The sequence below is a fragment of the Ambystoma mexicanum genome, chromosome 1q (genome assembly GCF_040938575.1).
Source record: "Ambystoma mexicanum isolate Mex_15411 chromosome 1q, UKY_AmexF1_1, whole genome shotgun sequence".
Classification (NCBI taxonomy): Eukaryota; Metazoa; Chordata; class Amphibia; order Caudata; family Ambystomatidae; genus Ambystoma; species Ambystoma mexicanum.
Window position 1 is genome coordinate 481167935 of NC_090922.1, and position 23514 is coordinate 481191448.

The 23514-nt window shown below is 46.3% G+C and overlaps 1 protein-coding gene across 2 annotated transcripts in view; it reads right to left on the reverse strand.

Moving 5' to 3' along the window:
* The window catches only part of LOC138529205 (phospholipase A2 inhibitor 1-like), a 290105-nt gene that overhangs the window by 64225 nt on the left and 202366 nt on the right, over positions 1 to 23514 (reverse strand). For both annotated transcript variants that reach the window (XM_069640821.1, XM_069640820.1), the window contains one exon: positions 4141 to 4296. In XM_069640821.1, coding sequence (XP_069496922.1) covers positions 4141 to 4296 — 156 coding nt within the window. The remainder of the gene's footprint in view (positions 1 to 4140; positions 4297 to 23514) is intronic.

A 23514-nucleotide genomic window follows, 5' to 3' on the forward strand; every position in this document is an offset into this window, starting at 1 on the left:
ACCCAAGGTGGGTGACAAACATGGTGATATATCTAGATTCGGCTGCGATTTCGATCTGGTGATATCCTTTCGTCAGGTCCAATTTTGAGAAAACCCTTGATCCGTGTAGGAGGTGGATCATATCTGTGATCCTGGGCGCCTGGTGTCTCTCTCTCTCGATGGCGGTGTTTGCTCTGCGCATGTCGACGCACAGGCGGATGGACCCGTCCGGTGACTTTTTGGGGACTGGGACGATGGGTGAAACCCAGGGGGTGGGCCCCGAAACTGGTTCAATAACGTCCATCTTGATCAGTTTATCAAGTTCTTCTTCCACTTGTCTTTGAATGTTAAATGGAATACCGCGGTAGTGTTGGGCTACTGGTTTAATGAGTGGGTCTATGTGCAGGTGTACTTTCCGGTGTTTTAGTTTTCCTAGGCCGTGGAATAATTTAGGGAAAGTCTGTTCAATTATCTCCGGTTTGGCAAAGTACTTGTGGGCCATCAGCTGATAGAGAATGTGTACCAGGCCCATCTCCACGGCTGTCCTGAAGCTTAGGATGGAGCCACTGTCGGCTTCCGTTTTGAGGATGTGTAGTGGGATTCTCACGGAGTGGTCTTTGTGAGAGCACCATGCTGTTATGGTGCCTTTGCACGGTAGAGGCTTCGTGGATCCATACGGGTAAATGTCTATTTCGTCCTTCTTGATTTTGGGAGGTGGGGTCAGTGCTTCATAGGTTTGTTCATTTATGATATTCACCGTGGACCCGGTGTCTATGAGAAACTTCACCGGCGTGTTGTTTACATTCAGTGTGAGTATGGGACTGTGCTGTGTGGCTGTCGTGTTAGTCTTGACGGCCCACACATAGCCCTTTTTCCTCTGGTCATCCCCTGAGGATGGGGTGTCCCTGCTGGTGGGGGATCGCGTTTCTATGTAGCGGACATAGCGTCTTCTGTGGGAGCGTCGCGTGCCCTCTGACGAGCGCCTGTCGTCCCGGGAGTAGTGGCTGGATCTGCTGCTGTCCTCTCTTTTTGTCGGCTTCCTGTCGCTCTCTCCTCTGGGTTTGGGCGGGCTCTGCCGGCTATATCGGCGTCTGTCTTGTGTTCGGGGTCTACCCTGTGCAGTCACTGGGGCGTTCTTGCACGTGGCCCTGAAGTGGTCCATGCCTCCGCATGCGGCGCATTGTTGTCCCAGGGCCGGGCAGTCCCCGGCGTGCGGATATTCGTAACCGCACTTGTAGCAGGTGACCTCTGTGCGCCTCGTCCCTGGATGGGGCTTGTGTATAGCTTGTTGACAGATTCTGCGGGTTCTCCTGGCTGTTGTATGGAGACTTTCCCCAGGTTGTCCAGTTGTGAATCAACAGCGGCCTCCATGCGAGCCAGTGCTAGGATCTCTTCGAGTGACCTTTGTTTTTGCAGGAGTTGTTTACGAAAAGGTTGCGAGAGGCAGCCTGCGATCACCTGCGATCTGAGAGCTTCTTCGTTTGAATATCTGTGGAATTCGCAGTGTTTTAGTTTTATGCGCAGGCGCATCACGAAATTGTCGATGGGTTCGCCCTTTTCTTGCCTGGTCGTGTGGAATACGTGACGTTCATAGTCGACGTTTGTGTGTGGAGCGAAGTATTCCGATAGTTTGGCGTGGAGTTCACCGTATGTTACTGTGTCGACGTCGAGTAGCTCTCCGGCTATGTCCCTCACTGCTGGCCCAACCGCCATGAACAGCATGTTCTTCAATCTTGCGTCATCGGTTAGCCCTATCGCTCCCGTGTAAAATTTGAAGTCCCTGAGCCATATCATCCAACGGGGCCCCAGATTTGATGTGTCTCTAATTTCGAAGGGGTTTGGCATGTGCATCACCTGCGCTGCTCCTCCTTCCGTGTGAGGGGGCAGATTGTTGCCTTGGGTGCCGTCGCCACATCTTGGTGAGGCTGCTGCGGTGCTTGCCCCTCCTGTGGATGAGGCAGGCGACAGCGGGGAGCCGCCAGCGTCCGACTGCGGGGTCACGGCGTGGTCCGACGCCGCAGTCGGACGCTGGCGGCTCCCCGCTGTCACGCGTTGTGGAGGTGCGCCGACGCGCTGAGCCGCACGACTGCGGACCTCAACACGGCGCTAGTGGGCCATACTTCCTCGTCGCCATTGTCAGGCCTGGGCCTGAGTAACGCGCAGCGCGCGCGCGGGCCTCGCGGCAATGATACGCGGGAGCCGGGAGGGCGTACAACCTTCCTTTATTAAACTATGGCGGCAACTCCCGAACTCCCCTCCCGCCCCTCCCCTTCCCCTGACGTCACGTCCGGGACGTCATTACGTTACGGCCGCAACGGCGGCCGGCCCCCACACAACGATGTGGGTGGGCTGACAGCTACCACTGGCAGTAATGGGCAGAGCGGCAATAGTCAAGATGATAGTTCTCCCCCGTTTCTTATATCACTTCACAAACGTATGCTTCTACATCAGACCTCCCTTTTTCAAAAAACTAGACTCTCTAATCAAGGACTTCATATGGGGGTCGTCCAGACACAAGCTCTCTTTGCCTACACTTACGCTCCCGTACAAAGAAGGAGGGATACAGCTACCCGATCTGCAAAGGTACTACCTAGCTGCGCAGCTCAGCCACGCGACGAAATGGCTCTCGGATGACCTGTCAGCCGAAGTGGGGCTCCTGCGACATCCGACCTCCAAGCTGTTCCCTAAAGAAATGCTTTGGAACCCGACGAAACAAACTTCCAAAGTTCCCATGATTGTTACCTTGGGCAGGCAGATATGGGCCAGAATAGGCTTCCTTCGACACCTAAAACATCGCTACAATCGCAACACCCCCATCCTAGCGGATGTATGCAAAACTCAGGCAGACTTAGCGACAGCCAGGAAATGGGAGAGAGCCGGAATCTACACATGGGGAGACCTGTTTGAGGACGGCATGTTCAGAGAACTTGAATCGCTACAAGCTAATGAAGGCATCTCGAACACCCAATTCCTGTGGTACCACCGCCTCAAGCGGACAGCCAGGGCACAGTGGCCTATCTGGCCAGAGGAACCCCCACCGGACCCCCTCCTTCAGGAGATGTACGATTTAGCAGACGGTTGGTAGCCGGTCTCCCGCTTATACATCAAACTGAATGACAGACCCAATCTAAAAAGCACGTCCCTGAGACAAAAATGGGAAATCGAATTAGGGACCACACTAACTGACAGTGAATGGGAGCGAATACTACTATACCCCAAAGAGGTGTTGAGGAACATTAGATTCAAACAAGTTCAATTGAATGTGCTATACAGAACATACATGACCCCATTAAGAGTTGCTACCTTTAACAAACAAGCACCACCGAACTGCCCCTGGTGCGGAAATGATAAAGCGGACATGATCCACATGTTCTGGACCTGCACCAAAACGGCGAAATTCTGGTCCATGGTGGAAAGCACCTGCACCAAAGCGGGACTCACAAGATATGAGTGGAACCCAAAGGAATGCTTACTGGGAGCCCATCCCAGACTCAGCAAATACAAACACCTGGTCAAACTAATGGACCTAGCCTACATCCTTGCAAAAAGGCTATGGCATGGAAATCACCAGGGGGCCCGAGGCACGGAAGTTGGCTTAAGGACCTGGAAAAGTGGACAGAGGCAAAGACCAGAGCCTGGCAGGATGGAATCCACTCAAACGATGATGACTCCAATGACACCCTAGAATCATGGAAGGCCCTGTTGCGCGACATCCAATATGCCTCGGGCCACAAACCCCCCTGAGCTCTCACCCTTGCTAGAGACTTGCCTGAGGCTTACCCCCAAGAATGGACAACCCGAAAACCCATCCCCCGTGACCTTGGGTAAGCCGACTACTGACCCCTCTCCCCCCGCTACAATTATGAACAACATATTGAGCTACGATGACTGTGGTAGTTAATTAGTTGTAGTTTGTTTGTCATGTTACCGTTTGATGGTTGTTATGTATTTATATAAATGCCAATAAAATACTTTAAAACTAAGCAACTATGTTGTCCACCATTCACCCGGAAATATCAATAGTAATGTTGTGGTCCTATATGCAGGATTCAAAGCATTTGCCTATATTAGAATCCATTAACATGAAAATCAAAAGTAGTAGGTTGTATGGAGAAACGTGTTGACTTCCCCACACACCCAAAGCCCAGCAATATCACATACCTTGTATATCCTGTGAGTTACATGAGTCGGAGTCACAGCACTCTCTCTTAATCCACAATAACATGTCTGCGCCCCTGAAGACTACTTCTTTACCACAGGTTGGCTGTTTGGAAGGATCGAGACAGCCCTTGTAGGCCAATTGGATTTCATAGGGCCCTGTTGGAAAACACAATTCTTAAAAAGAAATCCCAGCATCAGGAGCACAAGGAAATTTACTCAAATAAACATAACAGACCCAATGCTTCCTTCCGATTGCCTTCTCATCCTGCTGTTAGATTCTCTTGCTCTTTAGTACAACATGTTCCAGAAGCCAAAAATGTTGCCATGTGCAGCTCAGTTGGATAATACCTCAACAAGGTTATTTTCGTACACCATTATATATTAATGCTCAGTTGCACAAGTAAACAGAATACCACACAGCTATTTGAGTATACGTAGGCAGAGTAGTTTACAAAGTAAGGCACAAGAAATGCAATCCCCACTTGCCCCTTGTTATAGATCACTAGTGTACATTGTAAATGTTGTAACTTGCATCCTCAATATACTAAAATACAATCATTAGGCTAGTTATTCCTATTGAGACAGTGGATTATCATTAATCAGATGCATTTTATACTTGGACCAAATATTCGTAGGAATAGGTCGACAAGTCTTTGGGAACATAGAAATACACAGTTATTCCAAGTTATTAGCCCACACAACCAGCCACTGTGCTTGTGTAGGAAGCTCTCTGGTGTTTTCATCACAGGAGGATACATTTTATGGTTAAGAGGAATTCAAGATGTAATAGTGTCCATGGGGAAGCGTCAGGGCTATCATATCAACTAAATAAACAGACAGCCGGCAGTGACAGTAAATGGCATCCTACAATCTTCCCAATGGTATTACACACCTCCTGCCAGAACTTTGCTAAATCTGGGCAGGACCACAACATGTGTATGTATGTTGCCTCTTCAGATTTGCACCTGGGCATAAGCCCTCACAATCTTGCTTAAAACGCTGCATTCTGGAGGGGGTAGAGTGCAGTCTGTTCAGTATTTTGAATTGTATATGTCGGAAACGAGAGTTTAGGGTTACCTCCCATGGTGAGTAACACATTCTAGGCCAGACATCGTCTATTAGTTCCATTCATACATCTGTGGCAAACCTCACGCGCACTCTGGCAGTGCCTATGGAACCTTCTGACATTATCAGCTTATGCAGAAAGTAATTTGTGGGCGACGCACTACGGATATTGTATGATTAAAAAAGTAATTCAAATGAAAAAAAACATTTTGGGCAGCCGGTTATAGGGACAAAAAGATACAAGGAACATACGGTTCTTCAAAAATATCAATGAAATGTCCAGGCACTCCTATCAGAACATACCAAAAACAACTCAAAATGAAATCCTAAATGTGTATTTGTCTTACTTGTGTTTATAGTGGAAAAGTGTGATAAAGAAATGTAAAGTGAAGTATGTAACAACACGTTCTGCTCACATGTGCCTTTATACATTTTCAAAAAGCAACAACATCTTGGATCATGCTAAAACATTCTACGACATGCGATTCTGCCAGCCTGATGTATGGAATAAGATGCCCATGTGGCATCTTTTATGTTGGAATCTTTCTACGCAAAACCAAGACATGTTGGACAGCACACCATTAGGACTAAGTCAGAAAAGTCGGCAGGAGCACAACACCTTCTTCAAGCACATCATTCAGCAGCTCAGATGCAGGTGACTATATTAGAACAGGTTCAGCCATCTAGGCACGGTGGGGATTTAAATATAAATCTCCTCCAAAAAGAAATATTCTGGATGGAACGGCTTGATTTTTTGTGACTGCGGAGAATGAATACAGAATGGGGCCTTAGATGGTATTTGTAATCCGTTTTCCTCATATAATATCACCACCAACACAATACATCCTGGATCATGTCCAACATGTTGCGAACATCTTAATAGCATTGTAACTTGCATTATTGCATTAGAGAATGCAGAGACTATAATGTTGTCATGTCCTGTTTATATCTTCCACTGACTATTTATGAACATCTTTTTTCATGAATATATGTCTTGTAACATCTGATTGCACTAGAACACAGAAAGGGGTGAGAGAAGTAATGTAATGTGAGCATTGACTTCACATGACTAATACTTCCATGTAAGTAAAGTACATGTGTTAATCATGGTGAAACAGATTATACATATACAAACATTTCACATATTAGATATATTGACACTGTTGTGTCCAAATTCTGGACATGGGAGTGCATGTAAAATCAGAAGATAATATGAGCACCAATTAAGTAGTATTAACAGTAGAGGAAGGATTCATGGCAGACCAGCGGTACAGGTAACTACTAGACAGCACATAAATGTCAGCCACTTACATCACTGTAATTAATACTTAATGTCCTGGAAGCGCTTGAATACATAGTGACGCAACGTAATCCTCCAGTGCGCACAACCAAATGGTAATATATGAATGCTTATTGGTTTGGAGGCACAATGATGAAGAAAGTCGTAACATAATCCATTGGTTCCAAAAGAAACATTGGCCCTCATTACGGGGTTGCCGGAAAACCTGCCGGTATGCAGCGGATTACCACCAACCCATAACACTGTTTCCACCACCTGACTTCCCGGTGTGGTAAATCCCCACTCCAACAGGAATGGTGACAATGAAGCACCAGCACTGTTGCTAAAGGTGCCAGTGCTTCAGTGTCAACCATGCTGGTAGGGTCATGAAAACCCAGCAGGTCAGGCCTTCTGGGGTATCCATGGCCCCTACCGGCATTGTTGTAGTATGGCCGTCCGGAAAGGGTGCTGGTACGTTGCTACCGGCACCCTCATTTCTGGACTGTCATACTTATAGTGAGGGCCATTGTATCTTTAAAAATGTTTATTTAAGATCCAACATCATGAGTGAACCACACCATTACGCAGGATTGCGTCTAATGGACCACGTGATTAAGTGTCTCAGTACAAAGCCGAGCGTGGGATAGGAGGCTGTTTTCAGCCACTCCCTGTCCTGCACTCAGTTCAGCGACCCAAAGGCAAGACAGCTTATATGGAGAGGATTTTCCTTCCATATTCACCAGACTATTTATAAATTCTAAGACCGCTTTTTTGTCTTTTAACAGGACTACTGAGGCATAACATAAAGAAAATATAATTGCCCGGTTTTTCAGTACGTGCCTTTACTTAAAATGAATACTAAGAATAACAGCAAATGTGGATGCCACGATTCACAACCTTATTAATGGTCTTTCTTCAGGACTGATAACAACAGGATCGTTGAGGCCCTGACATACACTGTAGTATCACATTACTAAGAAAGTGATCTTTATGTTATCAGCATACTATAGACATTGTGAATTGTGCATGGACGTTTTGGAATGAATCCTAACCTCTGGCATTGCTCTCGATAACCCTCCAGACCATCGCTCTTCGCCTGCTAGGCCATTACAAAAGGGGAAAGACCATATGCAAATAAGGCTTGGTCCAACCCCAAAAGGGACAGCCCAGCCAGAACTGCTTGGTCACATCCCTTCTGCACAAGACCAGAAGCCTCCCCAAACATGTTTCAGCCATCATAGTAGAGTTTTCTAAAAACCTACATTTTCGTTTGTGACAGTTTTTTTTTACAATATCAGAGATTGCAGAAGGCAGCCAATATTTACTCAAGGTTAGTGTATCACCATGAGCTTGTCTCTAAACATTTTGAGTTCCCATGAGATTATCTCAATCACTGATTGATGTTACTTCTTGTTAGGAAGACAGAATGTGCCCACCTGAAGAGGGAACATTTTGTTCCTCGAAATGTATAGTAGCTGCAAGAGTGTTACTCACAATACATCATTGAACCACACCAAGGAAAATTCTTGCAAAGTCACATTTTGCCATATTTATACAAAGAATGTTTTGGAGCAATGTAATGATTAACACAGAGAGTGAAATCAACATCTTTGTCACCCTATACATATGATGTATTCATTTTCACAGATTGTATAAAACATTGATCCAGGATGTTGTTGCTTTTTGTAAATGTATAAAGGTACATGTGAGCAGAACATGTTATTGCATACTTCACTTCTTTAAATGTGTTTATTCCACTTGTGTTTATAAACACATGTAAGACAAATACACATTAGGATTACAGTTTTGGGGATGTTCCCATAGGAGTGCCTAGACATTTCTTTGAGATTTTCTAAGAACCATATGTTCCTATCATCAGCTTATGCATCATTGATATGGAATAAACACCATTCCTCCCTGTGGAAATGTATGAAAGACATGGGTCAATAAGCTGCTCCTCAGGGGAAGTTCGGTCACGTCAATTGAAAGACTGCCCGCAACCCGTAATACTGTAGTAGTCTTAAAGGGTTTCGGCAGAGGTCCGGGTTGGCCTCCGAAATTGTAGTGAAGCACCCTTAGGCATACTGTAGTCGGGACCAAGACTTAGCTATGCCTCTGTGCAGGGTATTTTGGAGTAAGGAAAGGGCATCTCCACTTGCGGTGACTTACGCAAAACAGACAACCACTTGTGTATGATGGAACCATTAGCAAGCACCAAATGCCATTAGGGTTCACTGTGTTCCTTTCCATTTGGCTGTGGGGAGTAGCTGTATTAAGTTTAAACCGATAGGATGCAAAGGGCACTTGTGCTGCTCCAAGTACAACTGGAAATTTGGAGCCGTGAACCCTCCCCTGTGATTTCGTTCAGTTATCGCAGACCATTTCAGGCGAACTGCTCCAGAACTCCACATGAACTTAGTAACTAACGCGTATAGCACTTTAAATAATAGATAGCCAGGCCAGATCAGTATATTCTAGAAGTAATACAAGAATTTGGGAAGCATCACTATCTTCAGAGATCTTGCCCACAAATGTAACCGATAGCTGCAGTAATCTATTTATTTGTCCTGCTAACACTGCCAGGTAGGCCTGATGATTATTTTATATAGCGAGTCCCATGGGTCCCCAATCTTAACAACTAAATACCCAAAGCCTGTAGGGTCCAGTTAAAGTCCTTAATGTCCACGGGCTTCAGAGTGCTGGCTTGTGAGGGGATAAAGTTCAGATTTAGACCTGTTCATCTGTAGGCCCGACAGGGCACCAAGCATAGTCACATCTTGCATGATGTGTTCTAGATTCGTCTGTGGGTTACGTATTTATAATAAAACATCATCAGTATATAGCGAGATAATGTTGTAACTCCCCCTATGATGAGCCCTCTATGCGAGTGATGTAGCCTCTTCATATCTGCAATTGTTTCAATGATTGTGACAAATACAAGTGGTGACATTCTTGACGGGTACGCCATCCAATCAGTGTGGCTTCAGATAGCATCCTGTTAGTGCAGTGGTTGACCGTGGGATCCGTGTGTAAAAGGCACAAATGCTCAATGAATTGTGGTCCGAACCACAGTGTACCAGTACTCTGTACATGTATTGCCAGGGCACTGAGTAAAAGGCCTTTTGGGAGTCCAGCATGGACAGCATGGACAGTACAACCTGCACAGAGGGGTCTATATGAGCTATGACTGCAAGTACTCTGTGCAGATTCAAGCTGGTAGAACTACCAGGTATGAAGCCAGATTGGTCTGGATGGTGCGAGGAACCAGGAATGAGACACTGACATGGAGGATTCATGGTATTGGTTAAAGACTTTTATTAATCAGTAAAGGGATCGGAAAGTGCCTCACTGTCTCGTGTCTGTTATGTCAAGATGTCCAAAGCAAAAATGTCATGTGTCCGAAATCCTTTCCTAGCCCTCGAATTCTAAAACTAACTCTAAGGTGGGAGAAGTATTGTCTTGGCTTGAAAAGTGCACAAATGTTCAAGTTCAACAAAAAGGTATAATCCAACATCATTTCGAAATGGATAATGTTCACAATTCCTGGGAATGGGCCTATTCCCCAGGTTTCTCTCCACCAAGTAAGTTCTTAAAGGTTTAAGAGGATGCCTCTCTCCTCTTGGTGTTGGAAATAACTCCCTTCCCCAAGTCTTTTCCACAAACACTGTAATTCAAAACCGCAAGGGCATGGCACTTCTTTTGTATTCTCTTTTCAAAGTTACACAATTTGGGAGCAGGTCCCAGACTCGCAAGGCACTTGGTATACTCTCCTGCCTGGCTCTCTCATGTAGCTCCTTTACACAATTTGGGTGCAGGTCCCAGACTTATAAGATACCAGTTATACTCTCGTGCCAGGTTCTCTCTTTATTCCTGTTTTTCTTGCATTCACATAGTTCCAATATTCTGTATTGTTTTCACCAAAACAATGGGTCTCAAACCCACTTTTGTTTACTTCCTTTGTTAAATGCCCAATCACCTAGTATACTGTCCTGCCATGTCCTCTCTTTATTCTGTTGTTTCTCAAACTACACAGTTCCAATATTCAGTATTACTCTTGTCAAAGTGTCCGGTCTCAAACTCTCTTTCATTCACTTTCTTTGTTATATGCCCCAGTGACCCAACCTCCTTGCTTAGGGTCACCCACCTCATGTACCTGGCACTTGTCAGTACTTGGTGGAGCTGCTGACTCGCCCCAGGGACCCAGCTTCCCTTTGCAGGGCTCATCGGCTTTCTCTGGCGTTCTTCGGGTCTCTCGCGGAAAACACATGGAAGCGCTCCGACATCCCACCTCCACTTCACAGGGTTACCGGCTTCGTCTGGTGGCTTCCATGTCCTTCACGGCTCCTGCCTTACTCCTGAGCCCTTCTCTGTGTTCAGGCAGAATAGGCACTGCGTCTTGGTTCCTGCGGTCAACAGGAAGGATCCTCTTCTCTTCCCGTTATGTTCCTAGCACGGCAAACCACATCCTGCAGTCCTTCTCTCGCTGTCTGCTCATTCGTCTGTGGGCTTCTGTTGTTGTCATCCCCGGCACTTACTAGTTGGTTGCAACTCTCCTTCATCTTCAGCTTTTCCATCTTTAAACTCCTGCTTCTCAGAGCCAATCAGCTTGCTCCAAACACTAGACGTTTTCTTCTGATTCTGCTGAGTATTTGGCATTGCTGAACCCTTCTTTCTCATCTCAGTCTTTAGTATTCTGTTGGTTGCAAAATAGTGAGGGATACTTTCAGCGGTCTTTAAGGGTTTTTGAAGGGGGTGATCACAATATGCCATTAAGGCACGAGGAATGGAAAGAGTATCCCTAAAAGGGAAAGTGGATACCATGTCTCATCTGATGATACCGGGCTCCCCCCGTCCCCGAGGGTCGCCTCCCCTAATGTGATCCTTTCAGAAATAGCCACCCCCAGGATCAGGATCAGGTAGTGGTTGCCGTCCCTTGGTCACATGAGGAGAGACTACCTCTGGGAATGGAGTGATGACATCATCAGATTCATCACAATGTATATTATGTGTTCCATTATTGGCATAGGTCTATTTGCCATTATTTTAGCAAAGAATTTTCACATCTAAATTTGTTAGCAACAATTGCCTATAGGATCCACAGTCCTGAGCCAGTTTTCTGGATTCAAGAGCACTATAATAATAGCTTCTCTCGGGGGCGTGGCTAGGCAGCGCGAAATGAGGCTGTGCCTGCTGTGAGCTCAGCCGAAGGGTGCCCCAAACAACGTAATGTCAGCGTTTAGCAACTTTATCTCCAGAAGGTTTTGGCAGGACTAACTGGAGAATGTAATGCAGAATCCTCGGATCCCAAGTCCCAGAGGTAACTGAGCGTTAATGCAGAGGAAATTAATAAAACTCTCCCCGGGACCTATACTCTCAATATGGCACAGCGCGACAAAGAAGCAGCAGGATTCCTTGTAGCCCCGAACAGCCTGGGGTGACTGCTGAAGTGTTATGTGCGGGGGCCGCTTGCAGGGAGGAGCTGCTCCGAAATCGTTGCGGCTCTATACTGCGGGCAGGAGGAATCGAGAGCCCAGGGTGCGGAAGACAGAGCAAACCCAACGACAGCGGCTGGCGGTCCTTAGAACCTCGTGGGGTGCTGTCTGCGCTGACTGGAGGAGGGGTGCCACACGGACACATGCTCACCTGAGGCTCATCGGCTTGGATCGTGCCTCGCTGTCCTGGGGATGCCACCGGAGCCCAAGACCAGAAGAAGCCCTACTCACGCGTGGAGGAGCACAGAGCCCCGGTGGGTTGGAGCGCCTGGCACCTGCCTCTAACGGCCGCGGTAGTCCTGCCTCCTTGAAAACAATGGGGGACTCTGTGGATCCTGGTCCAGCCAACAACAGCTCTGTAAAGGGGAAGGCTAATCTAACATGCGGCATGCCGGGGAGGAAACCTGGGCAGAAGATATGAAGGTGAGCGGAACGAAGCAATCGTCCTGTGTCCCCTTAGTTTAGGCGGTTTGGCCCGTGCTAGTGCGTATGTTCTGACTGTCTGTCTGGGGTGGTCCTCGGCCTTACACCCTCCTCAGGAAGCTCATTCCATCAAAGGCCTCTACGGACCAGCAGCTACAGCTTGAGGTGCTAAACTCTGGCCATTAAGTGGGGCTTGGAATCCTATACCAGTGACCCTGGACTGCATTAAGCCATAAGGTGGGAAGCGTGCCTGATAAACATAGAGAGCCAGATCAGCTTAGTCCAATGCCTTTTGAGGGGGTTTAGGTCTGGGCGGCTCCCTGGATAACCCTGTATAACTCCATACAACTGCAGCCCAATTGCGCCAGCTTTTCTCCCTGTTCCATATGGACATACACCTAGCCCTTGAAACACTCAGTATCTGATCTCTCGACGATGCCTAAAGCAAAATGAAAGCAGAAAACACAGGATATTAAAGCCTTCCTAGCACCTCAGACGGCACCCACCCTCCAAAGACACACAGTGACAGCGGATATTCACCCAGCCCCTGCTACAACGAAATCTCCAGACATGGCATTATCCAAAAATGACTTTGAAGAGATTCTAAAATCTTTTAAACAAGAGATTACCCAGGAAATCAAATCGGAGATCAAAACTTCAAAAGAATCTTTGGCCAGATCACTGTCTGACTTAACTACCCATCTTGGAGGACTCGAAGCCAGGGTCAATGAACTAGAAAATATAACATGCGAACAAACACACGATACTGAAGTGCTCACGGAGCGGGTGAGGATGATCGAGGAGCACCTAGAGGACATCTGGGGAAAGCAGGCAGACCTTGGAAATCGGTCAAGGAGGAACAAGGTGCGCCTTCGAGGGGTTCCCTGGCAAGTCTCAGACCAGGAATTGGCTAGCTATGTAAGTGAACTGTTCCGAAATCTACTGAGTCTTCTCTCCTCTGAAACATTAATCTTAGACAGGACACATCGTGTATACTCGTTGGTCCAACAGAGGAGGAACCTCCTCCCGGATGTCCTTACCTGGGTGCACTTCTTCTGCCAGAAAGAGGAAATTATGGTGGCGGCCAGGAAATCTGAACCAATACAATTCCGCAGAGCATCAATACAGCTGTTTCAGGATCTGTCCCCATACACTCTCGTGAGCCGCCATCGTTTGCAGGGGGTGACCTCATGGCTGCAAGCCCGGAAAATTTGCTACCGCTGTGGATTCCCTTGTAAATTGATCTCCGACTTCCACAACCAACACTATACAATCTCTTCAGAAGAGGAGGCGAAAGATCTAATGGCGGATGACCTTCAACCCACGCCAAAAGATAAATGGAGAAAGCCCAGGGGTTGGCGGCGAGTGGTGCGACCCCCACACCAGGAAATGGAAACCACAGATGGCACAGACTTTCAGCACCCGTTGAACGACCCGGGCACTCACCAGGAAACATTGGCCATGGAATCAATTGAGAACATGATAGCACCTTGCTGACGGGTAACAGGGCCAGCTGAAAGGGAGATGCACTCCTACAATCCTTTAGTATTATGCTCTTAGCGACATGATGGGCTGCAGCCCCAGAACCTAGCATGGAGATCAAGCTCGAAGGGGCTCACTACGGCTCCACCTAACAACTCAAAAGTCATCCGGGAGAGACATTTAACTGAAAGGAATCGATTGAAGAGGATAGACAATACAAATTAACCTCCGGTGGCGCGAACCTAATCAGGGGCTTTATGAAGACTATGATGACATGGCATTGACCCGATTCGCCCTGAGATGAACTCGGGACTGGGTCCTATCAAGAGCGTTGAGACCCTACGCTTCCCTGTAAGGGGCTTCAGGGACTATCGTCGTCCAACGGAGGGACTACAGCGCTAGCCTCACAGGATTTGGAAGCAGAGGTGGAGACTACCTACAGAGGGGCGTCTGTTAGACTCAAGAAGACCTCACAGAGTTTAAAATGTGCATAAGATATTTTACTGGGGTGCGCCAGACGGATTGCTCCCATAGTTGCTGACGGTTTGTTAAAGTTGGATAAGAGATCGAGGCTATGAGGAGCCTCTTATGTTTTTGTTTATATGTCTAGTATCATTTTTGTTTTTCCTTGGTTATTTTTCGATCATTCTGCCACTAGGTCTTTCTCATGGCCCCAAACATCTTTGGTCAATCACAGGTCACAGTCTAGCTTCCAGCCCCCTGGGCGGGGCTTCCTCTTTGTCCCCCTTGTGATCCTCCCAGACCGCTCGTTTTGTTTCAAGCATATAAGATGAAACTTTGGGGGTGCTGTGGGGGGAGGGGGTGGGGGTCCCTCTCGGGGGAAAAAAAGGTCAACCAGCGTATCACTGAAGCCTGAACATGCTCAGGATGGCGACCCTGGACATTAAATGTACCACCCTCAATGTCCAAGGTTTGAATTCCCCCCTGAAACGCAACACATTACTCCGTAGACTAGCAACGCTTGACTCTGCGTTCCTACTCCTCCAGAAAACCCACATTCAACCTGCCAATGAGTTTCACCTTAACAGTAAACTCTATCCCACAAAATTCTTCGCCTCCAGTGGCTTGAAGAAACGCGGGTGTGTAAGGGCATCCTGGTGCGTAAGGGCATCCCACTAAAGGCATTGAAGATAATACGCATCTTGGAGGGAAGATTCCTCCTTATAGTGTCAATACTGTGGGGGCAGAAAATGACTCTGGTCTTGCTATGTGCTCCAAATGCTAAACAGGATTTGTTTTTTGCTTCGCTCTCGGAAACCCTGACACAGCATGCAGAGGGTGAGATAATTTTAGGTGGGGATTTCAATGCAGTGGTCAATCCCTTAGTTGATAAGACACTACCCCCAATGGCAAGTGACAGGAAAAACATCTTAGCCGTTACCACGTTATTGCGGGAACATTCCCTTATCAAAGTGTGGTGGTTCCTACATCTGGAGGATCGCGATTACACATACTTCTCACCAGTTCACAAAGGGTTCTTCAGAATGGACATTTTCCTTCTCTCTGACACACTTTATCCCTGGGTGACAGAGGCGGAAATTCTCCCAGAGGCCCTCTCAGATCATGCCCCAGTGCGCCTAACACTGACTCCCCCCCAAGCAACCCCACCCCAGAGACCACCTTGGCGACTAAATGATCTCCTATTGGAGGACATTGCAGTCCGTACTCGCATAGTGGAAACTATAAATCTCTTCTTTCGAGAGCATGACACAGGGAATATGGGCTGGGACGTACTGTGGTCTGCTGCAAAGCAGTTATTATAGGGCATCTGATAGAATAAGCCGCGCAGAGGGGTAGAGCCAGAAAGGTTTTACAGTCCCAACTGGAGGGGGAAGCCCATAAATTCGAAGCAATGCATAAAGAGAAGGGCTTGCGTCGCTCCTTGAGAGATCTTCGCATAGCAAAGAAGGCCCTAGAAGCGCACCATAAACAAGAGCAGCACACCATATGATGCGGACAAAGCAATACTTTTATACAAAAGGGAATAAAGCTAATAGATTGTTGGCAGCTAAATTAAAAAAGCAATCAAAATGGAATAGGATAGACACCCTGCGAGACCACTCAGGCAGATATGTTTCCTATGAAGAAGGCAAACTCCTCACTGTGGAGAACTTCTTTAGGGAGCTAACAGCCCACCCCCCATGTTGGGGATTTACAAAGCGCGAAGAAATGTATAATGGATGCATGAGTCACGCAGGTCCCACAAACCTTACGCGCTTCATTGGAGGACCCTATAACTGCCCAAGAAGTTGAAAATACAATCAAAACCCTTCCCCTTGACAAAGCCCCGGGTGTTAGGCAGAATCCCGTGCAGTACCCTTAGGGACCACTACACACAATTAAGACTACAGGTGGCAATACAAGTTTTACCTTTGGTACAAGCCTGCACTACTATGTTAAAGTGGTAGCAGTAGCGGAGCAGCCAGGCTTATCTCAAGAGTATATGAGCAGTAGCAGAGATTACACAAAGGGACCATAATTACTGCGACTCAAGCAAACACTGACTCAAGGTTTCAGGTGGAAAAATATAAGTACATTTATTTTTAAACACTTCTATTAATTCAAAATCACAGGAAAAGTATACTACAACCAACCAATTCACTTTGGGACACTCTAAGCCAAGGTAAGTACCCTGTGTTTTAATGGACCAGTGTTGCGAAACAAGAGACGTTACCCGGAATACACTAGCGATCACTTTTTGACAGTAATGACAATTCGGTCTTACTAAAGAAACGCGTATCCGCGGCAAGACTTGTTACCGGGGCAAAAACACACTTAGCACCTGGGTTAACCAGAGAGAGTTGGGGGTAAAAATCATAGGCAATACTTTTGTCCAGGCAAACAGAATCAGATAACACTATTTGATGGAAATTCAAGAGTCAATTGGCCGGAGCCAGTGTCAATTGGAACCGGGTTCCTGTTGTCGAGGATCACACAGTCGGACAGTTCGAGATTCAACATTGCCAGGAGTACTTAGATATTGTCAACAGGGGAAGCAAAAGTTATAAGAAGGAGGGAAGACAAGGCCAAGCCTTGGAGATGAAGAAAAGAGATTCGCCCTAATTCCTCAAGCAGAACACAGTACCTTATTCAATGGATAAGCTGGTGCCCTGGCAGTTGTTCCTGTTGGTTTCCGGCAGACCCACCGTTCCTGGTACTTCGGTGTGAAGGAATACGTCTGGAGGGGTCTGCACCACACAGGGATGGAGCCGGCAGCAGCGACGATAAATAAAAGATGCGCTCCTTAAAAACAGGAGAGGCTATTCAGATGGCTATCCGGAGCACTACAGTTGTGTGCAGCGATTTCGACAAAGAAGAGGATCCTCTGGCTGTGGAAGATGAGCTGGTTATCCCCACAAAGCTCAAGGGAAGAAGACTCCGGACTGGATCTTCTCTGGTCGTTGAAGGGTAGATAGCTCAGGACTGCAGCAGGGCTTCACCAGGACGGGTAGTTGCAGCAGCCGTCTTCTTCTCTGCTTCTCTTCAGTTCCTTGTAGTTCCAGTGGCGACTCTGACTTCTAGCCCAAGAGACCTGCCTTTTATGCGCAAATCCCCCATTCGCACAGCCTGGCTGTCAATCACGCAGCAGGGGGGTTGTCCGGCCCAGACAACCACCTCAGCCAATCATGGCAAAGTGCAAATTGGGTTTCCTAGGATACCCTGTGCAGGGGGTGACTAAACCCCTCCCTTACATTCAGCCCACCTAGACACCCAGGCGCCTGGAGGAGGGCTTCTGAGCAGAAGCCCGCCAAAAGACAGTGAACAAAGGAGGCAAACCTGGTTTGCCGTGCAAAGTAAAACACAAGAAGGACTTTAACAAAAAGAAAAATAAACACGACCGGAGCCAAAATAAAAAGTATTTGGTCAGCGGGTTTAAGTTCGAGGCTAATATAATAGCCTAAAACAATACCACGTTTATATAGTATAATCGCGGTAGAAAAATTAGGGTAGATACCACTGCCACCAGCCAAGTCTAAATGTTAAAAGAACGAAACAATGCTCTACGAGGTACAGATACAAAGGGATACGAAGTAACCCTTTCCAGTACTCCATGGAAGATGGGGTGTACTGGATCTGTGGTAAAATGACTAAGTAAAGTTAAAGGCAACTTCACCCTTTTCTGGGGGACTGTAGTCAGCCCCAGACATGGAGTTGGTGGGAAGTCTAAAAGACAACCCTGTGTCACTGCATTGAAGGTGCTGTGTAACACACAAAAGAAGGGGACTACTGAAGTGGTGTACCTCATACCTGCAATCATAAAAACAGGTAGACACATGGCAAAACATGGGTAAGAGTGGGAGAAAAGCTCGCACTCTTACCAGGTGAAAAAAATAAACTCCAGAAGTCCAGCAAAGCTGCTGGGGGACTCACTAGGTGAGGGTAAATGAGAATTCTCCCTAACACTCGCCCCCCCCCCAGACTAAGGGACAGGAGGATTTAATCCACTCTTGGATGGTGCTGGATGGACCTCATACCTCTAGTCAGTTAAAAACATCCTAGAGAGACCATCAGCATTTTGGTGGTGACTTCCTGCTCTGTGCTCAATGGAAAAATCACATCCTTGAAGGCAGATTGACCATCTTAGTAACTCATTTGCATCAGCCATCTCAAGGGTTGGTGGTCAGTCTGAATGATGAAGGTAGATCCATACAGGTATGGTCTAAACCTCTTCAGTGACCACACAATAGCAAAACATTCTCGTTCTATTGTTTCCCACCTTGTCTCAGGATCCTTTAACTTCCTGCTGATGAAACAAATGGGGTGTTCCCTACATTTCTCATCCAGTTGACTAAGGACTGCACCTATACCTACATTAGAAGCATCAGTTTGTACAATGAAGGGTTGGTGATAGTCAGGAGCTCTTAGGACTGAAGCTTGACAAAGGGCTTTCTTTAGACCTTCAAAGGCTTGATTGCACTCCTCATTCCACCTGACCTTTTTACGGAATTTGGGAGAGAAGATGACATTCAAGGGAGAAGCTATGGTCCCATAGTTCTCCATTAAGTTCCTGTAATACCCAGTGAGACCTAAGAAGGCTCTCACTTGGGATTGAGTAGTAGGGGTGGCCACGTTTTGTACAGCTTGTACCTTGCTAGGCAAAGGCCTTATTTCACCTCCTCCTACCTCATGTCCAAGGTAGACCACTGTACTCTGACCAATTTGACATGTGCTTGCCTTTATGGTCAGATGGGCCTGTTCCAGAGCCTGCAATAAATATCCTAGGTGTTCAACATGTTCTTTCCATGTAGGGCTGAACACTGCAATGTCATCCAGGTATGCCATGCCGAAGTCCTCCATCCCATTCATAACTTGATTGACCATCCTCTGAAATGTAACAGGTGCATTCTTGAGTCCAAAAGGCATTGCCTTGAATTGGTAGAGACCAGCTGGGGTGGAGAATGCAGTTTTCTCCTTGGCATGGTCTGTCAGGGCTATTTGCCAATAGCCTGACGTTAGGTCAAATGTGCTGAGGTACTTGGCTGCACCAAGTTTGTCCACCAGCTCATCTGTCCTAGGCAAAGGATGGGCATCAGTCTTTGTGACTGTATTTAGAGCTCTATAGTCCATCCAGAATCTCAACTCGGATCCTGCCTTTGGTACAAGCACAACTGGGCTAGACCATGGGCTAGTAGACAGCTCTATAACCCTGAGATCAAGCATCTTGTTGACCTCATTCCTTATATGGGTTCTTACAATGTCTGACATTCTGTACCCCCTGCTTTTAACAGGCAAACAGTCACCAGTGAGTATGTCATGCTGGCCCCAAGGGGTCAAGCCTGCTGAAAGTGAGAACAGGGAGGCAAACTGATTTAACAGTAAGTTGCACTCATCCTGCTGGTCAGATGTGAGACTGGAAGAGAGATTGACTTCTTCCACTTGCTCATCTAAAGGTAAGCCTCTGAGGAGGTCAGGCAGAGGTTCACTCTCCTCCCCCTCTTGAGCTGAAGCTAGGAGCAAAGCTCCTATGTCAGGTCTAGAGACATAAGCCTTTAAACGGTTGGTGTGAAAGACTCTGGGAGCCTCCTTAGGATTGCCTAAGTCCACCAGATAGTTCACCTCTCCAAATTTACCCACAACTTTGAAGGGTCCTATCCATTTGTCCTGCAAGGCCCTCTGCCTTGTTGGGACCATAACAAGAACAAGCTGGTCTTGAATGAACTCAACCATGTTAGCCTTCTGGTCATGCCAATGCTTGACCAGAGCTTGACCAGCCTTCAAGTTATCACTTGCCTCTGCCATCATGTGTGACATTCTCCTCCGGAGACCTATCACATAGTCAGCCAGTCTGACTGGCTTGGGGGAAGGAGCACACACCAACCCCTCCTTAATCAGGGCCAATGGACCTCTGACTGGATGGCCATAGAGAAGTTCGAAGGGACTGAATCCTACTCCCTCCTGAGAGACTTCTCTATATGCAAAGAGAAGGCATGGCAGGAGAAGGTCCCACTGTCTTCTAAGTGGTTCTTCTAAAGCACATATCATGCTCTTCATAGTTCTGCTAAACCCCTCCACCAATCCATTGGTTTGGAGATGGTAGGCAGTTGAAAACTTGTAGGTGACTCCACAGGTTTTCCACATGGCTTGCATGTAGTGGGACATAAAATGTGATCCCCTGTCAGATATCACCTCCTTAGGAAAACCTACTCTGGTAAAAAATACCAAGTAGGGCCTTAGCTACAGCCAGAGCCATAACAGTCCTCATAGGTATGGCTTCAGGAAATCTAGTGGCATGGTCCACTACAACCAGGATAAACCTGTTGCCTGAAGATGTGGGAGGGTCAAGAGGACCAACAATGTCAATCCCAACCCTCTCAAAAGGACCTCCCACCACTGGGAGAGGCACCAGGGGTGCCCCATTCCTGGCTCCACTCTTGCCAGAGGTTTGGCAAGTGTGGCAGTTCCTGCAGAATGTATCTACTTCTGAGCCAATCTTAGGCCAGTAGAAGTAAAGAGCGAGCCTTTGCTTGGTCTTCTTAAAACTTAAGTGACAAGCCAAAGGTATCTCATGAGCTAACTGCAGAAACTGGAGTCGGTTCACTGGATGTACTACAAGTTTCTTGCAGTCCCCAGGGGTTGACTCAGTCGGTTCACTGTAGAAGAGGCCATCTTCCCAGTGTAGTGAAGAAAGAGAATCAGCCTTAGAAACAGTGTCGGCGCTCCAAGTAGAAAAGGTTTAAAGAGTTCACAGTGATAAGGACAGAGATGCAGCAACTGAGGGATGCCACAGAGGGTGACCTGGGCTTGGACAAAGCTAAAGAGAAAAGAGCCCTCCTGTCACGCTTCTCAATGAAACTAGATATTAACACAAGGTAAATAGGTTACAAATGAATAGCACATTTTTTATTTCTTTTCATAGGTGTAAACACATATGAGTCGAAAAACAAGTTAGTTGTACACTTGAAAATAAATCGCACATATAGTGTCTTTTGTCAAGGTAAAGTCCAGACGATGCTGATTGGTAATGACCTTAGTTGCTTTCAGTAAGCCTTAGTGCTTGGGTCAAAGTTTCAAATAATGCAGATTGGCTGTAGCCTCAGTTATTGTCACTAGGACTTGGTTCTTAGTTCTTGAATCAGGGTTTCAAATAGTACAAACAAGATGTGACCTCAGTTAATTTCACTGGGTCTAGGTATCCTTAATTATAGAGAGCAAAAGTCTTTTGTAGGACAGTGTAGAGTTCCAACAATTTGAATCCCAAGAGCAATTGGCTCTATGGTTGGAGTAGGTTCTTATTAGAGTTGTGAGCTTGGTTTGATTCACTAGGTCTTCTTGATTATGAAGGACAATGTCTTTTTGAGAGTAGCTTAAAGTTCCAAAATAGAATCCCAAGAGCAGTTGGCTCTATGGTTGGAGTAAGTCCTTTTGAGGACGACTCGTATGTACAGAGGAGAGCCTCAATGGGAGGAGTCCTGTAGTGGACACAACATAGAAGTAGAATAAAATCCTCAACACGTGTTTCCCCACTGCATGATCGCGGTGGTTCTTCAGGAGGAATATGTGGTATGTTGGGACAGAAGTTGTCTGAGAAGAAGAGAGAAAAGAATGGTTTAAAAGAGCATTGGGTCTTGCACTTTCTAATCTAGAGGTGAAACACTGTTAAGTTCGGTTGATACATCTAGTTGGGTACTTACAGGTTCGAAATTATAAGAGTAGTTGATTCAGCTCAGAACAAGGGCACTTGCTGATTTTGGCAATAGGTCTGGTCTGAAATGATTAAATTATACGCTATTTTGAGTTCTCACGTTTTGATTTTCTGAATTTACATTCATTGTTGTGTAAGAATATGTGGCTAGGAATACATGTGTTGAACAAAATAAAGATATTCTAGAAAGATGACTGTGAAATCATTGAAAAAACACAGTAGAAAGCAAGCGGTCATTTTTGGCACTATGGACAACTGGCGGTAAGCTAGTTCAATGTTTAGGTTTAAAGGCCAAATCAAAGATGATAAGTGAGCTTGAGTAAGATCTTTGCCTTCTAGGTTGAATATCGATGCGGTCCAAAGAAAAAGTGATTAGGCAGGATGCTTAAAAAATATGCTTACCGCTACTGATTCCTAGGTCCTTCTCGTTCGATGGCTTCTGCCATTCTGATCTAAAGCAGTATGTTTATGATACATTACGCCGCGTAATGGCGTATGCATGATGACGTCATACGCAAGCACGTTGATACGTGATGACTTCATCGCGTCTGCGTATGGTCGTGTGATACCAGATTTGGCTGTGGAGCCAGCGTGTTGGAAGAAGAAAAGAGAGAACTTGAAAATGGAAATAGAGGAAAAAGGGTGTGTGGAAGATCTCCACTTAACAATTAAAAAGCTTAATTGAACTGTTGAACTGTTGGATAATGGTCACCAGCCAGAAGCCGACTGAGTCAATGGTGGATAAAAACACACAAGTAATTAAGTTGCTAGTTTGTTTGTTTGTTTGTTTGTTTATTTTATTTATATCGCGCACCTGACCCAGAGGTAATTGGGCGCTAGAGGATAGTAATGGTTACATGGCATAGTATAGGCAGTTGAATACATGAATACAGTTTCAGCATTCAAGAAAAATTACAATGGTACATATATACATATTAAACACTATACATATTATACAGAGGTTATAGCAGTAATATAGGATGTATGACACATACTAGTTTGTGCAAACAATCTAGCGATTAGTGGTATCAGGAGCTTTCATTTATGTTTTGTTGAGAATCCATGTGATGACATGGTTTCTGAATTTGTTGAAGGTTTGAATAGACTGAATATTCTGAGGGAGAGTATTCCAAAGCTGGGCGGCTAATACCGGGAAGCTAGAGCCTCCGGCTCTTTTTAGATTATATCTGGGCACTGCCAGACATGGTATGTTGGATGATCTAGTGATTCTGTTGGATCCCTTCCATGTGAACTTATCTGTGAGATGGGGGGGGGGCTTGGTAGTTAAGCTCTTTGTGAGTGAGGCAGATGGTTTTTAGGTCAATTTTGTCATGTATATAGAGCCACCTATGGTGCTTTCTAGTTTCTGATATGTGCTCTCTTTTGGGAATATTTGACGCTGCTCTAAGCGCCTTATTTTGCATGATCTGGAGTTTATTTAAGATAGTTTGTTCGTTCCTAGGTAAAGG